The sequence below is a fragment of the Centroberyx gerrardi genome, chromosome 9 (assembly GCF_048128805.1).
Source record: "Centroberyx gerrardi isolate f3 chromosome 9, fCenGer3.hap1.cur.20231027, whole genome shotgun sequence".
Lineage (NCBI taxonomy): Eukaryota > Metazoa > Chordata > Actinopteri > Beryciformes > Berycidae > Centroberyx > Centroberyx gerrardi.
In genome coordinates, this window is record NC_136005.1 from 26,680,717 (window position 1) to 26,703,389 (window position 22,673).

A 22,673-nucleotide genomic window follows, 5' to 3' on the forward strand; every position below is an offset into this window, starting at 1 on the left:
ACATGTAATGGGAATATATCTAATCCAGTTAGAAAAAATGGGAACTGTAATCTGTTACAGATATTGATAACAAAAATACAGATATATTACAGATACTCAAAAACAGGTTTGGAGGGAAAAAGGCACATTACAGACACATGAAACATGTTAGCGTTATGTTAACCTTTATTTCACATGATACAATGTGAAATAAAGGTTGATAATGGCTGTAAATGAAGATAATGCTATCCATTTTGTGGACTGTAAATTGGAATAAGTAGTTTTTCCACATATTTTATGAATTCTAGCAAAGTATGGAACTGACGTAATGACTAAGTTATTGAGTTTGATTATCCCATTATATCGCTGATTACATTTGTAAACAGGTAATCAGTAATCTGTAACAGATTACATTTTGAAAGTAACTTTCCCAACACTGTGTATCAGTATAACTGTTCCACACTTTGTTTCACTCCACCACTCCTCTGTACTGTGCATGTTTATGGGACTTTGAGAAACTTGAGTGGACCACATGCAGCATACATAGACAACAGGCCTTTTTTTGTTTTCAACCCTTCCACATCTGACCAATAAAAAGGGATTTGGACCCTAAAGCGAACATTGGAAAAGTTTACAATGTAGTATCACATATTGCATGCTGGAATATTTATTTTCGATGTATGAGTTGTCGTGCCCTTGGTCAGTGTTCATTCAAGCTTTTCTTGTGATTAGCCGTGTTGAAAACAATATATTTACATGTAGTTTAAAAATATCCAAGTGAAGCATTTAATTTGTACCTAATTTGTGTGCCTATAAAAGGTCAAAGTTTCCACAGATAACATTGGGATACCACTGCACCTCTACAAATGTTTTATTACTACAATTGGTTCTACTTTACAACATCCAGCTCACTGGAAGATATCCAACAACTTTTTGTTCTTTTGTTATTGATCACTGTGGATCATCTGGAGAATGCTTTCAGCCAGGCTCAAACAGAATCTCACAGAGCTACAACATTTGCTTTCCATTACACAAACCCTTGTTTTTATGACAGTATGACACTTTAGAGGCAAAAAAAAGAAACACTCCAGACTCCAGATTCTCAGACAAATGCTCAGACAGAAATATTGCAGAAAATAAAAGAAATGTCCAAACACATCAAACACTTCTGGGCCAGCTCACATCGTATGGTAGACTATCAGTTTCTCAAATGAAACAGAAAACAATCCCTGTGGGTTTTATCTGTCTTTACAAAGTTACTCCTACTGTTACTCTGTCAGTCTTAAAGGAATATCTTGATATTTGAATTTTAGTCTTTCAAAATGTTGTACTTTTATTTATTTTAATTTACCAGGAACTCTGTAGTTTGTATTGTAAAGGTTTTGTTTTACACAAAGCTAGCTTGTCGGTGTTGTTAGCACTCAAACCAGCGGCTATCGCTAGCTGTAAGTCAGCTAATTAGCCTGCAGCTAGCAGTATTAGTTTCCCTGAGAAATGCTAACATTATTAAAAACCCATTTTAAGGGAGCTTAAGAACAATGAAATGTTCTCCCACAATGTCACAAGCACCTGGTGACGAAAAAGAACTTGACTAAAATTCAACATGTGAAGGTATCAATTTAAGAGAGTTACAGTGCACTGAACCCAAAACAGAGAGGTGTCGACATGTAAAAGAAACTTATCCCATCCTTCATGAGAAATATGCTGTACCGAAGAAATATAAATACACTCTATTGGTGATGTAATGTTACGGTGCAATGGTAATAAAACAGTTTAGTGTTTTACTGTGCTTTCAGCTTGTGTACATAGCTGAATGTGGTACATTGCAGTATCTCCAGCAATGTCATTTCTGAGGCCTTCTCTCACTGTTTAAGTCAAAACTTAACTTCTCTGTTAGATGCTATGCATCACATTGCCTTACTGTACATAGTAGTATTTATTGTTTAAATTATTTTATTTATTCTTAATTCACATTAAACTTGTTCTTTAAAGCGGATGTTAATTCTTTTATGAAGTAGCCATCTATGTTTCTTTGTTATGTTTTTCCATTTAGCTTTTTTCCTTTTAGAACAATCCATATTCAGCTAGAATAAGGAAGAATAAGAATAAGGAGAGAAACACTTTACCTGAAGTGCATTTTGAGGCATCATAAGCACATTTGAAGTCTATAATAGCTTTCAGTGAGTTTCTCTTGCCCCCGCTGACGTCCATATTATAAACATTCACCAGATGCTCAATATACATACATCGTAGCATCTTAAAATTGCAAAGCTTATTCATTAGGCTGTAGTTATAACCAGGGGTGGAAAAAGTACCAAAATATCATACTCAAATAGAAGTGGCCTATTACTTTGCTGAAATTTTACTTGAGCAGAACTGAAATTACTGGCGTAAAATGTGTGCAAATTTAAAGTTACCGAGTTAGCCTACTTACAGACATTGTTACATATGACTTTCCCATGCAGTGTAAAAAGGACGAGAGCATAGAGAGTTCTATCATATTGTTTAGAAAGTTGAGCGTTCTAAAAATAAAATTATAAAATGTATTTAATTATTTAACACAAAAACGCAAAATTGCTATTAGCCATCCAGCTAGCTAGCAAGGCTAGCGAATTAGCTAGACAAGCACCAGGCAAACACAAACCAATAATACTGTAACACTTAAACTACTATCGTGGATGAATCTGAACATTTAATGTTACAGTTAGTTAACTTAACGTTTCCTCCACATGTTTAGCAGGTTATAGGTTAGCAAGTATACAAAACCGCTCGATTAGGCCTACAGTAACAAGAATAACTGTAATTCGTTGCTTCCACCCTTGAGTATAACACACTGGTTCATGCTCTAATGTGATTATAATCAGGGATGTAACACACCTAAACTCAGTTTATCTGCACAATACAGTTTACCAACTTTTTAGACTGAAAAACTATGTAAATTCCTAGTATACATCATAGGAAATCATATAAAACTCATGTTATATGAAGATAGGGTCTTTTAAGGGGGGAATAACAAATGCTTTTCTTATTGTATAATTAATTTTTGTTTATATAGGTGGCTGTTTGCCTCATGATGATGACCTGGAGGTCATAGTTTGCCTACGTTTTCATCTGCCTCTACATCACTGATTATAATTCATAATAGACCTACAATGTGCTTATGATGCCTAATGAGCAACACCTCAAAAGAAGTGTTAGCGAGAAGGGATTCACCTACATAGCATGAATACAGTAGGGTCTGCATGAGTGTGAAAGACTAGATTAACATGTGACCTGACATGGCCTTGTCCGTGTCCTGCCAGGGAACAATGCCAAGTGATGAGTGCCTGTGCCTGGCGCCCCTGCTATCAGAGAGCCAACGCTTCGCACCAGAGCCTTTTCTCTGATTTACTCTGTCAGCTGTGCACTCTTACTGCTTTTGCATTGGGACTCAAATTTTTACCTTGACCTGTAGGCCAGCTGTGCGTCACGACTGGTATATTCCATATAGACGATATTCTTCTATTCATGTTGCTCTTGTACGTCTGTGAGCCTGTCAGGTCATCACCCAACAGTCGGGGAACACTGCCCTAGATATAGACTTTAGAAAAGACAACCTCATAACATAAATGTTTATATTCTTCATATATGTCGTGGTACTGTATTATCTTAAATATATTCTGAATTTTTGGACAATGTAGTCTCAAATGCCTCCTGACCACTGTTTTTGTACTTGTCTTTGTAGAATAAAATATTCTAAAAAGGGTTTTGTCTGGCTTTGGTAAATATACATTTTAACTTTGATGTATTCTAACTCACAGGTGACCAGTTGAACACTATGGACAGATGCTCAGAGGTCCGGACAGATTGCATGTAACAAGATTAAAGTAATCTGATTACAAAAACTGGTAACTGTAATCCAGTACTTTTGCTAAAAAGCCCCAGTCTGATATGTTGAATTCCTCAAAAACATGTTTGAAGGGAAGAATAAAGCTCTTCTTTGTGAGATTATAGACATAAACAGCATTTTGTTCAACTTGAAATAATGGCTTACAGTGATTGTAAATGATGAAAACACCACTATTGAAATTACAGTCTATAAATTGGAATAAACTGTTAAACTTCACGTTCTAGGGGCTGGGAGTGTAACGGTAACTAAAAGCAATCAAATGACATTACTGAGTGAGTAATCCAGTGGACTATGTTACTGACTACAATGTGAAGCAGGTATAGCGATCTATAATGGTTAAGTTGCAATTCCCTGCCTCTGCCATAGCTGCAGGGAATGCACAGGAGGTGTATGAGATATGCTATAGGAGCTGTATATGAAGTGGTTCTGCACAACATTACTCTTGCTTTCTTGTCCTCCACCACCAAATTCTGATAGGATTTCTTTCATTTTTTAATGGCACATACTACCAGCATACAGAAGTTTAGCACATTGCATTTCTTCTTACACCAACCATACAGAGAGAGAGGAGGGTGTGTGCTTTCCTCCACTGTAAAGAGAACAAAGTGTACTAATAATATCACAGAGGGTGCAGCCAAACAATTTGAGTACAGTGTATGAAAAAGCGTGGATGAGAATGGGGAAGCTGCCACCTGTTGGCAAAACCCGTCTGGTACATCAAGTGGAACAATCCTGGTGATGGTTTTCATGTGTTGCTCAGAAGGCATTACAAGGCATCATCAGCCCATTATAAGCAAATTATTACTGTATTATAAAAAAGAATAATCAGAACATGGACATCAGAGCATTCTATTATGAAACACTCATGATGCTTCACAATGTGCTTTGAGTACTTTCAGTTTTTAAAAACATTCCTACAGTCTATTCTCTAAACTAGTTCACACTCAGTAGAGTAATCCTTGTAAACTGCTTTACAGATAAATAATAAAAGACTATGCTTCCCTTCATTCTTTTTCAAAAAAGTCAAGCTAAAATGGGTCATCGCTCCTCAATCCCCAAAGGTGAAGTTGGATCTATTTCAGACTTAGTCAGGTCTCTTCTAGAACTCCTACAGTATATTGCAGTTCATAGTTAATATTTGTAAGTTTCCGTTTCAGAAGCATGACAGAAAGTCTTCATTTTAAGCTCATGTCCACACAAGTGGAAAGAGCCACATTCACCTTTGTATTTGTTACATTTTATTTTGATATTGATGTGCTGTATCTTATAATAAGTAACAAACATACAATGCTTTAAACACTAAATTTTTCCTCAGTCTTTATTGCTTGATGGTGGGTAGGATTTGTCTTAAAAGGGGGCCCCCACAGAATGTTTTGCCTAGGGCCTCCAGCAGTTTAGAGCCGGCCCTGCCTGATAAGGCAGTGTGTTCTTCCCCGAGACTGTTGATTAATAATTGGTGTCTAATATCTCTCTCTCTCTCTCTCTCTCTCTCTCTCTCTCTCTCTCTCTCTCTACCTCCCTCACAATATCAATTCAGTAGTCTACTTTAACTTCCCAGTGTGGCACCAGGTTATTTCCAACATGCAAAGGTATTGTACACACACTTTACATTACAGTTTCTATTGTGTTATTCTTCAACATATTATTCATTAATGCTTACTGTTGATTGATTTAACTGTAAGATCATACAGAATAAGCCTCTGTGATTAGGAGGGTGAAACTCCAAAACAGGTTGTGTTCACTTTGTTTGTGAACACATAAGTGTTTGAGTGTTAACGTTAATGTCCTGAACATGTAAATTAGTTGTAACGTTTTTAAAGAAGATGAGGTTCAATTTGACCTATTGATAGACGCATCATAAAACTACTTGCTGATTCTCTGCCACAGGCTTCAGATTGGACTCTGATATCAGACACTGTTTGGACTTTAGTCTGGTCAAGACCTCTGTTAACCAAAATGATATTGATATGTTATCTGATCATCATTCCATCCAGTTACTTTATATTTCAATAAAAGCAGGAGTGATGAAATACATGGCGCTGAATGCACTTCACAGACTAAACACTACTTCTAGTATTACTTCTATTTTTAAAGGTCTTGTCTACAATAGCACTATTACTACTATTACTATTGCTCTATTTTTAAAGGCATATTCTGCTAAAACACTACTTCAACATATTTATACTTTTAATGGTATACTATTTCACTACAAATCATAAAGTTTTAAGGTACTGTATATTCTAAAACTGTTACTGCTACTACTGTTTTTAAGATACTTTTATTGCTACATATTTATTTATGGAGTTGAATGTAGGAGAGTCATCTTTCAATGATTAACTCAGTTAATAAATTCAGCGGTTTAACATGCTGAAGCAAGCACACTTAAAATGATTCTTCAGAAAATGTAAACTCTTCCAATTATTATTATTCTTTCATGCACTTTTTTGGGACATAAATGCTGTCTGTATTGGTGAAGCTAGCAATGCCATTCAAACTATCAAATGTTCTCCATATTACATTTACAATTAGCTATATTTTAGGGCTTTCTCTGACACTCTTATCCAGAGCAACTTCCTACACGTATGAGTGTATCAGTAGAATAAGCTTCAACCACAAATAGCATGAGGAGAGAGGAGAAATCATTCAGTGGGAAGAGGGCAATTTTATTAATATTATTCTTATCATTATTTTGGTGTGCTGATACCTTTTATGTTTAGACCTACCTGGATTTAGACCTACCTGGTAGTTTCTGGGTGGCTGGTTCACTAAAAAGTGAATTTCCTGCCTTAGTGGTCTTCTTCTCTGTCTACCAGAGTCCAGCAGGAGAGACCAGACTCCCCTCAACCTAGCTGTGTGTCCATGAAGAGTGACCGGTCTACAGGTCACCTTGTTAATTTTAAAGATGAACACCATCCTTCTGACAAGAAGTAAGTTGTTAATAGCATTAACATGTTACTATATTCATGTTTTAACTATTTGGTGAGCTCTTTTTCAGCATCACTCTTGTTCAGTATAACCAGTCTTTTACTGTTAGCCACTGGGAGCTGCCCAGTATAACCACAGTCATCTACTGTTGGCCACTAAGAACTCCAATTCTCCAAGCAATTTGGGGCTTCAGTTTCTTGTATAAGGGAACTTTGGAGGAAGTTGTGGAGGGAGGGAAGAGTGTTTCTCATTTACTCTCCAGCAACTGTCAACCTGCTGGTGAGAAACCTGTCTGTCTAACCTTTTTCTACCGTCAGCCCTGCTTTGTCCATCCTGTGTTTCTATCAGGATCCAGCAGGACATGGGTATATGGACATGGGTTCTCATGTAGGCTCATGGTTTTGAATTTTTGGCAACCTTGGACATGTCCATGAGCTGGCTGTCAGAGGCTTGAGGACTTCAGGTCTGCAGGAGGAAGACCTAACCAGCTGGCAAGATACTGCTCTATCTAGGCTGTTACTGGTAGCCTGGCTGTGTGGTGGAGGACGGGCCACCTGTTTCCAATGTGTACCTACAAATGAAAATGTTGTCATTATTTCCTCTCCCTCATGTCAGTTGAAACACTGGTGAAGTTTGTATGTCAATATAACACACAGCAAATTAGCTGGCACAACTTTGTAGCAGCCTTCTCCAAAACAACTGGAGACCATTTCTTTAGAGTTCCAGTGAGGTAAGAAATGACCATAACAATACTCCGTCAGCATGATCCAACTGTTGTGAAGCCAAATGATTACACTGTGGATCCAAAGGTCCAATATTTACCTCAATATCTCCTAGATTATCTCTTGTTCTGCACCGCGCCAACCGCCACTACAGTAGCAAACAGATTCTGCCTTCAAGAGTGCCCAATAAAGTGACAGATACAAATGGAAAAGTTGAATTTTACATGATACCCAAGATGCCAAGATGTGACATTCTCACTAGGTCATTTTTTGTACCTTTTTGGAACTCTAAACAAACAGTCTCTATTCACTCCAGTTGTTTTGGAGAATCCTGTGCTCTATGTGAATGAGCGAATTCAAATAAAGTATTTAAAACATGTGTGTGTGTGTGTGTGTGTCTGTGTGTGTGTGTGTGTGTGTGTGTGTGTGTCATAATATGACCTGATATCTGATGTTTCGTTTTTTCCGCAGAATCCACCAGAAGAGGTCAGATGTTCCCAGTGGTCAGTCTGCCCAGGAGCATCAAACAGACCTGGACTCCATATTTATGGTGTGTGTGCTTTAACTTGCATTTATTTGCACATTTTGCACATAGTGCCAATCTGCACTTCATTCTTGTTGTTGTCTGACTGCATTTTATGTCCTACTGTGCAAGCCCCTTTTTAATTGCCCCTCGGGGATAAATAAAGTTTTTGAATTGACTTGAATTGAATTGAATTGAAAATGTACAACACCTTTTACTTCACCAGCAATTGAAATCCAAAACAAACATTCAGTCTCCATGCTGCACTCTTTAGACCAGTGGGCTTTCAATCTATGCCAGATGGACCTTATGTTGTGTTCCACGATTTTAGTAAGAAAGCTTAATTCATATATTATTCTGTTCCAGCTGCTTGAGGAGAACATCGTCACCTTTGTGAAGAACGAGCTGAAACGGTTCCAGAGGGCTCTGAGTCCAGATTACCTAGAATGCTTAGAGAGGCAGAGGGAGGATGAGGAGGTGATGGTGGACGGTGAGGAGGAGGAGCAGAGGAGGAGCAGCAGAAAGGCTTTGCTGCAGATCACACTGCACTTCCTAAAGAGAATGAAGCAGGAGGAGCTGGCTGACTGTCTGCAGAGCAGTAAGAGGCTTTTAACAGGTTTAACATGATGGGAAGGGGAAATGGTGGGAAAATGGGAGATGTATTTCCAAATTCTGCTGTAAATCTAAACATTTGCCAAACTAGATCTATTCAATTCAAGACTGAAAGGTAAATGAGGATAATCCCTCTGGATAATCTGGTACTCAGCAGTGATGAGTTGAATAGATGCCATGTAGGGATATATATACATTTACCAGGAAATGTTCACATTTCTTTGTTCATTTAGAAACTCTTGCTGCCATCGGCCAACATGAACTCAAATCCAGTCTGAAGGAGAAGTTTCAGTGTGTGTTTGAGGGGATTGCTAAAGCAGGGAACCCAACACTCCTGAATCAGTTCTACACAGAGCTCCACATCACAGAGGGAGGGAGTGGAGAGGTCAATGATGAACATGAGGTCAGACAGATTGAAACAGCATCCAGGAAACCAGTGAGACCAGAAACAACAATCAAATGTGAAGACATCTTTAAACCCTTACCTGGAAGAGATAAACCAGCCCGAACACTGATGATGAAGGGAGTGGCTGGCATTGGGAAAACAGTCTTAACACAGAAGTTCACTATGGACTGGGCTGAAGACAAAGCCAACCGGGATATACAGTTCACATTTCCATTCACCTTCCGAGAGCTGAATCTGCTGAAAGGGAAAAAGTACAGCTTGGTGAAACTTCTTCATCACTTCTTCATTGAGACCAAAGAAGCAGGAATCTGCAGGTTTGACAAGTTCCAGGTTGTGTTCATCCTTGACGGTCTGGATGAGTGTCGCCTTCCTCTAGACTTCCAGAACAACGAGATCCTGACTGATGTTACAGAGTCAACCTCAGTAGACGTGCTGCTGACAAACCTCATTGAGGGGAAACTGCTTCCCTCTGCTCGCCTCTGGATAACCACACGACCCTCAGCAGCCAATCAGATCCCTCCTGAGTGCGTTGACGTGGTGACAGAGGTGAGAGGCTTCACTGACCCACAGAAGGAGGAGTACTTCAGGAAGAGATTCAGAGATGAGGAGCAGGCCAGAAGAATCATCTCCCACATCAAGACTTCACAAAGCCTCCACATCATGTGCCACATCCCAGTCTTCTGCTGGATCACTGCTACAGTTCTGGAGCATGTGTTGGAAACCAGTGAGAGAGGAGACCTGCCCAAGACCCTGACTGAGATGTACATCCACTTCCTGGTGGTCCAGTCCAAACTGGGGAACGCCAAATATCATGAGAGAGATGAGACAGATCCACACTGGAATACAGAGAGCAGGACAACGATTCTCTCTCTAGGAAAACTGGCTTTTGAGCAGCTGGAGAAAGGCAACCTGATCTTCTATGAAGCAGACCTGACAGAGTGTGGCATTGACATCGGAGCAGCCTCGGTGTACTCAGGAGTGTTCACACAGATCTTTAAAGAGGAGCGTGGGCTGTCCCAGGACAAGGTGTTCTGCTTTGTCCATCTGAGCATTCAGGAGTTTCTGGCTGCTGTTCATGTCCTCGTCTCATTCGTCGACTCTGGTGTCGATCTGCTGTCAGATCAACAATCAGCCTCCACACCATCTAAACTAAGAGGCAAATCTAAACTGAAACACCTCTACCGGAGTGCTGTGGACAAGGCCTTACAGAGTCCAAATGGACACCTGGACTTGTTCCTCCGCTTCCTCCTGGGCCTTTCACTGGAGACCAATCAGACTCTCCTACAAGGCCTGCTGACACAGAGCGGAAGAAGCTCACAGACCAATCAGGAAACAGTCCAGTACATCAAGGAGACGATCAAGGAGAATCCATCTCCAGAGAGAAGCATCAATCTGTTCCACTGTCTGAATGAGCTGAATGACCGTTCTCTAGTGGAGGAGATCCAACTGTACCTGAGTTCAGGGAGTCTCTCCAGAGCCGGACTCTCCCCTGCTCAGTGGTCGGCTCTGGTCTTCATCTTACTGTCATCAGAAGAAGAGCTGGAGGTGTTTGACCTGAAGAAATACTCTGCTTCAGAGGAGGCTCTTCTGAGGCTGCTGCCAGTGGTCAAAGCCTCCAATAAAGCTGTGTAAGTGCATAGATAACTGGATAGATTCAATAACCTGCCAAGGGATTACAGATGAAAAGTAGTTCTAAGCTACATCTGGTACAGTACATCAAATGGTAATATTTATGTTTAACATTGTACATGGTAAATATGTGATATTTCATACAGAAGAGAAAAAATAAATATTTTCCAAGTTACTGTTTGTCTTCATCGCTAATTCTTCAGGCTGAGTGTGTGTGAGCTGTCAGAGAGAAGCTGTGAAGCTCTGGCCTCAGTTCTCAGCTCCCAGTCCTCCAGTCTGAGAGAGCTGGACCTGAGTAACAACGACCTGCAGGATTCAGGAGTGAAGCTGCTCTCTGCTGGACTGGGGAGTCCACACTGTAGACTGGAAACTCTCAGGTCAGAATTACTGAAACTGTAATCAACATTTAGCACTACCTTCTAGCCTCTGTGAGAATATTTCATTATTTCCTCTCCTTACTGCCTCTGGTGTTGAAACCTAAAGTAAAGGACTTGGAAGATTCTGTCACAAATTGAGTCGAGAACTGAAATGAAACCTGATCCTCGGGTCAACTGTTCATATTGGAGACAATTACAGTTTCTGCATTATAACTAATTGCAGAGCAGTGTAGTAATGACAAAATCCAACATGTACATTTTTTAAAGCAAGGAGCTTACATTGAGAGCTGTGATCTCTTTTACAGAAAACCCTGTTCAAAAACTTGCAATCCTCAAGAATAAACAATCAATAACAAAGGTATAAGGATATGGTTGAAAATGTTATAATTAACATTTTCATATCACAATATATGTAAAAATCACTATTTGTCAAATTTAAAGGGTTTCCTCCTGAATAAAAGTTGAATAGCTCTGAAAGTCAACTTTCATTTAAAGCACTTTTGCTAGAATAGTTTTAGAACTAAATAAAACTAAAAACCACAGGTGGCAACAGTTGAACCATAATCATTGGCAGCAAGAGGTCCAGGCTATGAACAGTTCAATGGTGCCATCTAGTGGTGAAAAGGGGCTGTGACAAGTTAACAGGGAAGTGTGTGATCAACGCTAAAAAAGCATCAAATGGTCCATTATAAGTGAAATGTCATGGTAAATGTTCAGTTGCAACTATGAGAGGAACTATAAGAGAGGAACTCAGCTATGGTCATTTTGGAAAATTATCGAGCTGGTTTTATTTTGAAATCAAGGAAAATTTAACCAAGATAATTATAGATATTGTTTTATCTCCCAGCACTACAAACTATACATAATTGGAAGAAAATGCGTGTGTGTGTGTGTGTGTGTGTGTGTGTGTGTGTGTGTGTGCAGGCTGTCAGGCTGTCTGCTCACAGAGGAAGGCTGTGCTTCTCTGGCCTCGGCTCTGAGCTCCAACCCCTCCCATCTGAGAGAGCTGGACCTGAGCTACAATCATCCAGGAGCCTCAGGAGTGAAGCTGCTCTCTGCTGGACTGGAGGATCCACACTGGAGACTGGACTCTCTCAGGTATGGAGAGGCAACGTCTGCTAGAAGGCTGAGCGCTGTCAGACTGAGAAGCTGAGGAATATGGATTCATGTTTAATGGTGGATATGAGTAGAAATCACATGTTTCCATTATCAAAGAGAATCTGCTGGTCTGACGTTGTTTATTCCCCCAGTGTGGACCATGATGCAGTGTGGTGGTTGAAACCTGGTCTGAGGAAGTGTAAGTGTGTGTTTAGTTTGATTCATGAAAACAAAGCAGCACACATTCAGAAATTGAGATGGAAAGCCCATCTACACCACAGTATGTGACATCCATTCATTGAATTGTCAAACTGTCAACAAGAACCTGTGTATTAGATCAGTGGTTCTCAACATGGGGTCCGGGGATCACCAGGGGTCCTTGAGGGGGTTCCAGGGGGTCCCCAGAAAATTCATAAACTGTTAAACTTTGCCATAATTTCAGTTAGCACAATTAGAGAATGTAGAAGAATGACTATTTTGATCATAGTTTCACTGTTATCTCTCTACCTACAATACAGATAGTCATGGAATTCTGGACTAAATCATATCTAATAATAAAAATATTCTCAGATTTGGGTTTGAGAGACAAAATCTCATCATGTGGGGGTCTGTGGCCCTAATGTGGACTAAATTAGGGGTCCTTGATTTGAAAAAGGTTGAGAATCACTGTATTAGATTATAAAACTGCTGCTGTATTATGTCTCTCCATCAGATGCCTGTGAACTCACACTGGACCCAAACACAGCGAACAGAAAGCTCCTCCTGTCCGAAGACAACAGAGAGGTGACAGTGGGGAGCGAGCAGCAGCAGCAGCAGCCGTGTCCCGATCACCCAGAGAGGTTTGACTGGTACTATCAGCTGCTGTGTCGAAACAGTCTGACCGGTCGCTGTTACTGGGAGGTGGAGAGGAGAGGATGGGTCGATATAGGAGCGACTTACAGAGGCATCGGAAGGAGGGGAAACAGCGTCGGGTGCAGGCTCGGAGGGAACGACAAGTCCTGGAGTCTGGACTGCTGCGATGATGGTTACTCCGCCTGGCACAATAATAACAGATCAACAGACATATGTTCCCCCCTGTCCTCTGACTCTAACAGAGTAGCAGTGTATCTGGACTGGCCTGCTGGCTCTCTGTCCTTCTACAGAGTCTCCTCTGACACACTGGTCCACATCCACACCTTCCACTCCACATTCACTGAGCCCCTCTACCCCGGGATTAGGTTTAGGACTGGGTTTGGTTCCTCAGTGTCTCTGTGTCAGATAGAGGAGGCAGAGAGAGACACTGCTGACTAAAGACAGCTGCTGAAATGATAGTTCACTCAGGACAGGATCACTCACACACACACACACACACACACACACGCACGCATGCACGCACGCACACACACACACACACACACACACATACACATCTTAAATCGTGAATATGAACATTTATGTTTTCATATAGGTTTACTGCTCATTTTGTTGTAAACAAACATGATCCATCCGTCACTGTAAACAGAGTGGATTGTATGTGAATGGTAATCAAATGGACAAGGACAGACATTTTATTTGGAAAGATATTATGGAAAATCCATAGTTATTGATGATTGACAGGTTCAAATATTTTTCCTTTGATTCTGTTTTATTTGATCAATCTCTCTGCTCCAAGCTGAACACCTATCTTGTTTTCTGCAGGAATAAAGGTTAAATTGTTTGATCCTCTTTTCAAGCAAGCATAGTTTTAAACATAATTTGTTGACTTTACTATGTAATTATTGTTGCCTTAAAATAAACCAGTGTATTGCTTTGTTGTTATATAAGTTCTGAGTCATGAAAATCAAGGAAAATGTAATTTATGATTTACATTTCCAATTTGGTTGAACGCACATGCCGATTTACATATTCATGTTTAATTTAAGTATCTAGAATTATGAAAACAAAACACAAAATGTTATTCAACCTTTATTTAAGCCAATGAGATTCCCAATGAGATTAAGAATCTCTTTTTTTGAGGGAGACCTGGTCAAGGAGGCAGTAGCCTATCATGACAAACATACAGACAGCATGCAACAATGTAAGAAATCAAAATACAAAGTGACATTAAAGTGCTCAAGTGCTCATCAGGTCAATGAAATCCTATTTTACCCTTTTTTTTGGAACTTTGTTAACTTATTCTAACTGTAAATACAGATCAATTAATCTCCAGATTTTATGTATTTTTCATGATTTTCATAAGAATTTCATAGATTAATTCTTTAAAACCATTCTTTTACCCAATTGATCCCCCATTTTGGAACTTTCTTCACCTGCCCACACTCAATAGACAGGTCGATTTTAACTCAAAGGGCAAAAAAACCAAAAACAAACCAATCTTTAGAGCAGTAGACTGGTAACAGTGAGAGTCTTAAAGGGTAACTTCGGTATTTTTCAACCTGGACCCTATTTTCCCATCTTTTTGTGTCTAAGTGACTAAAGGGGACAACAATTTTTGAAATTGGTCCAGTATTGAGTGAGATCGCTTCAGCCGGCAGCCGCGAAATGGGCTGCAATGTAATCCGATGGGGCAAATCGCACCGTCAATGAACGTCCACTAAAAGTGCTTGTTTTTGCCACTGACAGGCTCAGATTGTTATTATAAGTGTCTGACAACATTATGGAAAAGACCCTACAGAGAAGACAGACCGGATCAAGCGAAAGGTAAAGAAAAACGTTTCATTTCTCTGTAGGGTCCTTTCCATAATGTTGTCAGACACTTATAATAACAATCTGAGCCTGTTACAGTTACACGTCTTTAAATAACTGCGATTGGACAATTATAATGACAGTTCAGGTATACTAGGCTGTTAGTTAATATCTAGTCAATGCACTGATATTTTTTATTATTTTTTAATTATTATTATTATTTCATTTATTTTAGTTATTATGTTTATTTTATGATGCATATTGCTTTATTATTGCTTTCTTTTGTCTGTCTTGGTAATGAGATGCACTGGCTGAGAACCTTTCCATTACAGTGGAAGGCAAACCCTGCTCATGACAGTTTCTGATCTTTAAGGCTTGCCGTAGTGTTGTGCGACATTTAGCGCGAAGTTTAGTTTATGTAAATAAACCGAAGGGACTTGTGGTCTCGGACTAACAGGCGTTTGGCTGTTGGAAATTCTTGTAAACTAATTATTGTTAACTGTACTAATGTATTTAGTCATTCGCCTATGATGAGTGTTTTGTAAAGTAACACACCAGCAAAGACATGAGCTGAACAGACAGAGCCGACAACTAGCTAACGCTAGTAGTAGGAGTCTCAACCGAAGTGCTATAACGGGGATACAAGGAAAATGGTAAACGACCAAATAATTCGTTTGCTAACGTCATATCTACATAATACAGACCCAAAGGGCAATGTCCTGTGCGTTGGCCTGTTGACCATTAACGTTAAGTACCCGTCTACCTAAATGTTGTTCCCAGAGAAGGAGTCTTGCTCCAAGTCAGGTTGCCAAACGGAAGCAAGGAGGGGACTCGTCCGAAGAGGACGACTGGACGCCTGGGGATGTAAGTTGGTTATTGTTTTACTCTGCTTGTAATGTAGATGACTAGCATTGAAACCAATGCTGTGAATTGCTTGTCAGATACCCCTGATAACATTCCGTTCGCTTGTGTATGGAGCATAAAGGTATGGAGAGACCTGTCCGCCAAACGCCATTCAAAAATCTATCAATTTAAAGTTTTCTGGCTTATCGGCAAATGTACACACCTGGTGGAACATGACTTTAAATCTCTTCTGAATTGCAAGCGATCACTTGTTAATTCGGCAGGCATCTGATTCACATATGAGTACTTTAATAAGTGTTCAACTTGTAGGTTTGTTTGGCTTGTAGGACTGTAATTAGGAAAAATGATTGTGCTGCTTATTGAACCACTTGTATGGCGAACTTTCCAGGGTTTCCAAGTACCAATTACTAAAAGCTCTGAAGTAATGGTCTACCAGGAATGTATGCTTTGCACTTTGTAACTGTGCTATGTAAATAAAGCTTTAGTTACTTATTTATTTTAGATACACACTTTCATGTATCTCCATGCCACCTGTTCGACAAACTGTGACTCAGAAAGATTTGGCGAGTCAATATCAGTGTGTTGATGAGAGCTGCTGTGATTTGATTTGAATAGTGCATACTGTTTTTTGCAGGGAAAAAGAAGGAAAAGTGCTAATGAAATCAGAGAAAGCCATATTTCTCCCTTCAGAAAGCCTCTGACACAACTGACCAACCGGCCTGCATGTACGGATGGTGAAAAGCATGTAAGTATTATTGAGTACTTAACAGTTAATCCTTGCATCATGTTTGTATGTAAATGTTGAAATTGTAGTGATACTTTGCGATGAGCTTGCTGAGTGTTTTTTTTACTCCTTTCTGCAGGAGGCATTTATTCGAAGTATCCTCTCCAAGCCATTTAAAATTCCTATTCCAAATTACACAGGTAAAATTTGCCTTCTCACTATTGCTTCTCTTTTATGTCTACAGTAAATAAAGAATTACATCAATTGCTGACTTTACGTTCTTCTCACAGGCTCATTGGGAATCAGGGCACTTGGTCTAAAGCGTGCAGGCGTAAGGCGGGCACTTCACGACCCATTTGCAGAGGATGCATTGGTTCTTTATGAACCCCCAACTTTGGGCACTCATGACCTGATCAAAGCAGACAAGTGAGTTAAAAACATTGTGTTGAATTGAACAGTCATGCATTTGGGCCAGTCTTCCAATAAATCATCTTTTACTTGGAGATCTCCAGTGAAAACAACTTGATAGTTAAAGCTGCACTGTGCGACTTTGTACATTGGCGCTCCGAATGGCAGCGAGAAGTAACTGTTTGAAAACTGGTTGAACTTTAATACTCAGAAATCATGTAACTGCTCACCAACCCGGCCGATCTGTGATGCTTTATACCAAAGGGACGAGAGAGGCAAAAGATCTACCGCTGTGAGTCCAGCTGTTTCTGGACGGAGCGCTCGCTCACTGCTGTTGTGTAACTGCATTTGTGTTTGTCTTGTCCAGGGAAAAACTGCCAGTCCATGTTGTTGTGGATCCAATCTTAGGAAAAGTGCTACGACCCCATCAGAGAGAGGTAAACCATAGGATGTTTTACTCACTCTTAAATAAGGCTGTCTTGCTTTGTTAAGTTTTCCTTCAGAGGCTTTAAAATGGCTGTCTTTTTTATTTTTTTTTTGTCTTGAGGGGGTGAAGTTCCTGTGGGACTGCGTGACGGGGAGACGCATCGCCGACTCGTACGGCTGCATCATGGCTGATGAGATGGGTCTGGGGAAGACCTTGCAGTGCATCGTCCTCATGTGGACCCTGCTGCGCCAGAGCCCCGACGCCAAGCCAGAGATAGACAAGGCCATCGTGGTCTCGCCTTCCAGTCTGGTTCGCAACTGGTACAATGAAGTGGGAAAGTGGCTGGGGGGACGCATCACGCCGGTTGCCATCGACGGAGGTTCAAAGGACGAGATAGACAAAAAGCTAGGTAGTTGCTTCTTCCCTTCTGTCTCAATCTGCACTATTTTCAGTAATAAAAATCTGAGAGAAAATCAGGACAAATCCACCCTCAGACACTCTTACACAGTTAGAATTCATAGTTTTCTGATGTTCAGTGCATTCCAGGAGTTAACCTGTGATGAACTTACTCAAACCGCAATGTGTTTTTGTGTCTGAATTGCATTCCGGTCTATTGAAGCTACTGTCAGTGGAGAAATTTGTATCTCTGCCTCTTCTAGGATGGAAGTCATGTCTGATTGTTGATAGAAAGAACCTTGCTCTTTCTGAGGGACTGACACCAAAACCTGACATTTACCCTTGATGTTTTAGGTAGCTGAAAATGTTTCTGCTATCAAACTTCATTGTAGCTGCTGTAAATATCTGGACGTCACACCACACATCGTCTACGTTTAACCAGTTCTCCACAGGAATTAGGAAAATACGCCACCATACAATAAAATAGACCCAGAAATGCAAGGTACATTGCTAATAGCTGTTCTAACAAAGGGTTTTAGGGTGGATTTTTCCTTAGAAATGCATGATTTTGAAAATATCAGAATAATTGTGCCCGCTTGTTAATTGCCTTGATTTCTGTGCTCCCCAGTGAACTTCATGACTCAGCATGGCTTGAGGGTGCCCACTCCAATATTGATCATTTCCTATGAGACATTTCGACTGCACGCTGAGGTTCTGCACAAGGGGAAAGTTGGAATTGTCATCTGTGATGAGGTACTTCAGCCACTTTATTTACCTTTTCCACTCTGCTATTACAGTAGCTGTCAAGAACGATTGATTATATGAAGTGATCTTAACAAGTCTGCACGCTACAGGGCCATCGGCTGAAGAACTCTGACAACCAGACGTACCAGGCCCTAAATGCCATGAAAGCACAGAGGAGAGTGCTGATATCAGGCACCCCGATCCAGAATGATCTGCTGGAGTACTTCAGCCTGGTGCACTTTGTTAATAGTGGAATCCTTGGTAAGCAGCCACACACAGAAACATGGTTCAAAGACGCGTTAATAATTTCTGCTCTTTTCTTGATTTCATGTCTTGTGTTTTTTTCTCCTCGATGTCAGGTACCGCCCAGGAGTTTAAAAAGCGATTTGAGCTTCCCATCTTGAAGGGTCGAGATGCAGCCGCCAGTGATAAAGACAGGCAGGCTGGAGAGGAGAAGCTCAAGGAGCTGATCAGCATCGTCAACAGGTGAGCTGGAAAGGGAACAGGCAAGGTTTTTAGAAGAGTTAGGACATTCAAAAAGGTTGTGTTTTGGTTTTATAGTTTAAACCTTGTGCTGTTTCTTATGTCCTTTAATTTATTTTTTCATTTAACCTGTAGTGTTTCCTGTTTTATTTTCCTCCTTTTATAGTTTATGCTTTACCCTGTAAAGCATAAACTCTACTTTTATAAGTGCTATATAAATAAATACATGTATTATCATAAAGTGTATTATTATATATACAATACAAAATAAATGCCAATACAGGATACAGCAAAGGAACAAACACAAATCCCAAAGATTGCACACGTTGGGTCTCATTTATCAAATGAGAAGCAGAAAGCATTTTCAACATTGCAATCAAGCACATCTCAATTGCAGCATGCATTACTTGGTCTCGAAAAACATTTGGTGTGAAATTATTCTGTTTTGATCAGGAGCTGGCCCAGTATATCATCATCTTTTAACTTTTCAACAGATGCTTGATAAGGAGAACATCCGACATCCTCTCCAAGTATCTCCCTGTGAAAATTGAGCAGGTTGTCTGCTGCAGGTATTGTTCATAGGGTTTCTACTGAAAGGTTTGATACCAAAACAGATTCACCATTCAAAATACATAAAAAATACAACTCAATAGTACTATTCTATCAATAATAGTGATATATTATGTTATTGGATATAATTTATTAGCCAAATGAAGACCTCTGTGTACAAAATATTAGTAATGAGTAATATTTTTGAAGTATTGAGCAACGTCTGACAATTATTTAAAAATGGATATAGTGTTTAAATATATATGTAACTGATGAACGTGGTGGTATCTGTTTCCTGCAGGCTGACTCCTCTCCAAACAGAGCTATATAAGCGGTTCCTGAGGCAGGCCAAGCCCATTGAGACATTGCAAGCGGGCAAAATAAGTGTATCCTCCCTGTCCTCCATCACATCGCTCAAGAAACTGTGCAATCGTAAGTGTCTAAACTCAGTATATAACCCACTCTGTCTCACTGTGAGTTCTTGGTTGGAAAGAAGTATTAAAATCTCCTGTTGTGCCTCAGACCCGGCTCTTATCTATGAAAAGTGTGTGGAGGGTGAAGAAGGCTTTGAGGGGGCACTGGATCTCTTTCCGCCCGGCTACTGCGCTAAAGCTGTGGAGCCTCAGCTCTCTGGTAAGAACATTCACTCATCAAGGTTTCACTAGTCGCTTTTAAAGATGTAATCAAAACTATAGCATGGCTGATCATCTGTGTAGTTGCAGAGAGATGAAACTCCCAAGGCCACAGTCAAGATATAAACTTCAATTTTTTATCATTTTGGTTTAAATGGTGCCAGATATGTTTCTGTATCACCCCGCCTGCACGTACATAATTAAAATGCTGTCAATCACCTCATTCACGGCCTGGCCAAGTGTCAGTAGGATGTAAACACAGCTGTGTGAGAACTGAGTGATGCCGGCTTCTTCAACTATGGATATCATCGCTTTCACTGCAATCATAGCAAAAGAAGCAGTAATAACGGAGAAGCGTGTCAAAAGTTTAGGAAGACAGTATAAGACAGAACTTACAAAGAGAAGATTCAAAGGTTAAGACAGGAAAACATTTCTAGCTGAAATGTGATTACAAGAAAATAGGATATAAAAGCGCAAAAGTTCCCTCATGGATCTTAAAATTATGATGGCTTAGTAATGTTCCAAAAAGCTTATGTTCCATCTAGAAATCACATTTTTGAAGAATATAATGTAAATATACCCCAAATTAAGATCGAAGGTCAAATAAATTCTGTGTTGTACCTTTTTAAATTGTATTTCTTTAAATAAATTGTAATGAAGTGCCTTTGGTTCCAGGGAAAATGCTGGTTCTAGACTACATTCTGGCAATGACAAGGACCACAAGTAGTGACAAGGTGGTGCTCGTCTCCAACTACACTCAAACACTGGACCTCTTTGAAAAGCTGTGCAGAACTCGCAGGTGATTGGGGTGTGGAGGAATAACTGCCATTAAAGTATGTCTGTAGTTATGTGATGTATCAGTTAAGGCGAGCAACAAACCTCCTCCTGGTCTTTTATAGATACCTCTATGTTCGACTGGACGGCACAATGTCCATCAAGAAAAGGGCAAAGATTGTGGAAAGATTCAACAGTCCATCTGTGAGTTGGAGCCTTTGTTTTAAATGATCATGTACCTTGAAGGGGAATTAGACGGCATCTAAATCTTTTCCTCTCTTTGTCAGAACCCAGAATTCATCTTCATGCTGAGCAGCAAGGCTGGCGGATGTGGCCTGAATCTGATCGGCGCTAACCGCTTGGTGATGTTCGATCCGGACTGGAACCCAGCCAATGATGAGCAGGCGATGGCGCGGGTTTGGAGAGACGGACAGAAGAAGACCTGCTACATCTACAGGCTGCTCTCTGTGAGTTCCACACCGCTTGCATGGCCAAGCTATGAAGTCAAAAACACTTTCATATTGCCCTTGCAATGCAATCTAAAAAAATCTGGACTTTTGTCTTTGAACATAGCTGATCACCATTATTTATTGTCTGTTTTTACCAGTAAGGTTTGACATAAGGGCCCTTATGCGTAACTCATCAGTAACAAACAGTGAGCAAAATCTGCGGCTCCATAATTTGAATTTATTCGTAAATTTAGCGGAGCTGTGACAGAGCCATATTACTGCTCCCTCATTCTCAGCGGCAGCCTATGAAAATCAACATGTTAATTAAGTGTCACATATTTAACATCCAGCCTGTTTGTGTGCTTGCAGACGGGGACGATAGAGGAGAAGATCCTGCAGAGGCAGGCCCACAAGAAAGCCCTGAGCAGCTGTGTGGTGGACGAGGAGCAGGACGTGGAGCGCCACTTCTCCCTGGGTGAACTGCGAGAGCTGTTCTCCCTCAACCAGGAGACCTTGAGCGACACACACGACAAGTAAGAAAAGATGACATACACTCACAAGATATGGATGGACTACAGTTTGACTAATATGGGGTTTTCAAGGCCAATAGCAATATTTTTAGATTGAAGCTGCTGAAGGACAATATTTTGAAATTTGACAATTTCCATTCCAAAAAAAAAATAGGAGGAGTGTTTCCTCCTAATGTTATTCTTGTTGGGGTGGAAAAGCTTTTCAAACATTTAGATCATGGGACACTAGAACTCTTCATTGAAACCCAGGATTTGAAAACAGGGCTGTAGTTCCTTAACTATTCATTGGATACGAGAGAAAATCACCTCAAATTAAAATGGACAATCCTCATGCCCATTGTCATTTCACATACAAAGTAATATGTGTACAGAACCAAAATATCAAACTGCATGTCATTATTCAGTCACTGTATCTGCCTGCTAAACAGCCTCTCTTCCTCTCCCTTGTGGCCTTGTCAGGTTTCGCTGTCGGCGCTGCGTTAACGGGAGGGAGGTCCGACCTCCTCCGGACCAGTCGGATTGCACCAGCGACCTTTCCCAGTGGCACCACTGCTCCGACAAGAAGGGCCTGAGGGACCCGGTGCTGAAAGCCTCCTGGGACGCTGCCGTCTCCTTCGTCTTCCACCAGCGCTCTCACGAGGACCAGAAGGGTGTCGTGTAGCAGGAAGACCACAACAAACACGGAGAGAACAATGTAGCCACTGATTTTCTGTCCCTCTATCTGCCATCCATGTAAATACTGCTTTACATCTTATTTATTTCTTCTTACATTAAGGTGTTCTGTTCCATCTATTTTAATTAAAATAGAAAACAAATAAAGGGTTGAGAATGATTGTTAATCCATCATGATCCCACATTTATTGGCAGCA

At 40.4% G+C, this 22,673-nt stretch overlaps 2 protein-coding genes across 2 annotated transcripts; both read left to right on the top strand.

The window, feature by feature from the left end:
- Positions 1-6,703: 6,703 nt before the first annotated feature.
- Positions 6,704-13,450, top strand: LOC139917737 (NLR family CARD domain-containing protein 3-like). Its single transcript, XM_071906916.2, has 8 exons — positions 6,704-6,795; positions 7,987-8,065; positions 8,405-8,636; positions 8,884-10,684; positions 10,889-11,062; positions 11,987-12,160; positions 12,313-12,359; positions 12,873-13,450. Exons 1-8 carry the CDS (start codon positions 6,728-6,730, stop codon positions 13,448-13,450), a joined length of 3,153 nt encoding a protein of 1,050 aa, XP_071763017.2. The 5' UTR covers positions 6,704-6,727.
- Positions 13,451-15,395: 1,945 nt separating this feature from the next.
- Positions 15,396-22,579, top strand: rad54l (RAD54 like). The gene is made up of 18 exons (XM_071906922.2): positions 15,396-15,477; positions 15,605-15,688; positions 16,323-16,433; positions 16,552-16,612; positions 16,703-16,838; positions 17,188-17,257; positions 17,368-17,656; positions 18,272-18,396; positions 18,498-18,648; positions 18,747-18,873; positions 19,365-19,439; positions 19,721-19,851; positions 19,942-20,052; positions 20,727-20,850; positions 20,951-21,029; positions 21,113-21,292; positions 21,644-21,807; positions 22,264-22,579. The coding sequence occupies exons 1-18, from the start codon at positions 15,475-15,477 to the stop codon at positions 22,463-22,465; spliced, it is 2,223 nt and encodes a 740-aa protein (XP_071763023.2). The 5' UTR covers positions 15,396-15,474; the 3' UTR covers positions 22,466-22,579.
- Positions 22,580-22,673: the final 94 nt, after the last annotated feature.

Excerpts from the sequence above, each read along its gene's own strand:
- LOC139917737 (XM_071906916.2), top strand. The coding sequence starts at position 6,728 with ATGAAGAGTGACCGGTCTACAGGTCACCTTGTTAATTTTAAAGATGAA. Across the intron at positions 8,637-8,883 it reads GGCTGACTGTCTGCAGAGCA|AAACTCTTGCTGCCATCGGC; the intron begins GTAAGAGGCTTT and ends TTGTTCATTTAG. Across the intron at positions 12,360-12,872 it reads GAAACCTGGTCTGAGGAAGT|ATGCCTGTGAACTCACACTG; the intron begins GTAAGTGTGTGT and ends TCTCTCCATCAG.
- rad54l (XM_071906922.2), top strand. Across the intron at positions 18,649-18,746 it reads TGTTAATAGTGGAATCCTTG|GTACCGCCCAGGAGTTTAAA; the intron begins GTAAGCAGCCAC and ends CCTCGATGTCAG. Across the intron at positions 20,053-20,726 it reads TGTGGAGCCTCAGCTCTCTG|GGAAAATGCTGGTTCTAGAC; the intron begins GTAAGAACATTC and ends CTTTGGTTCCAG.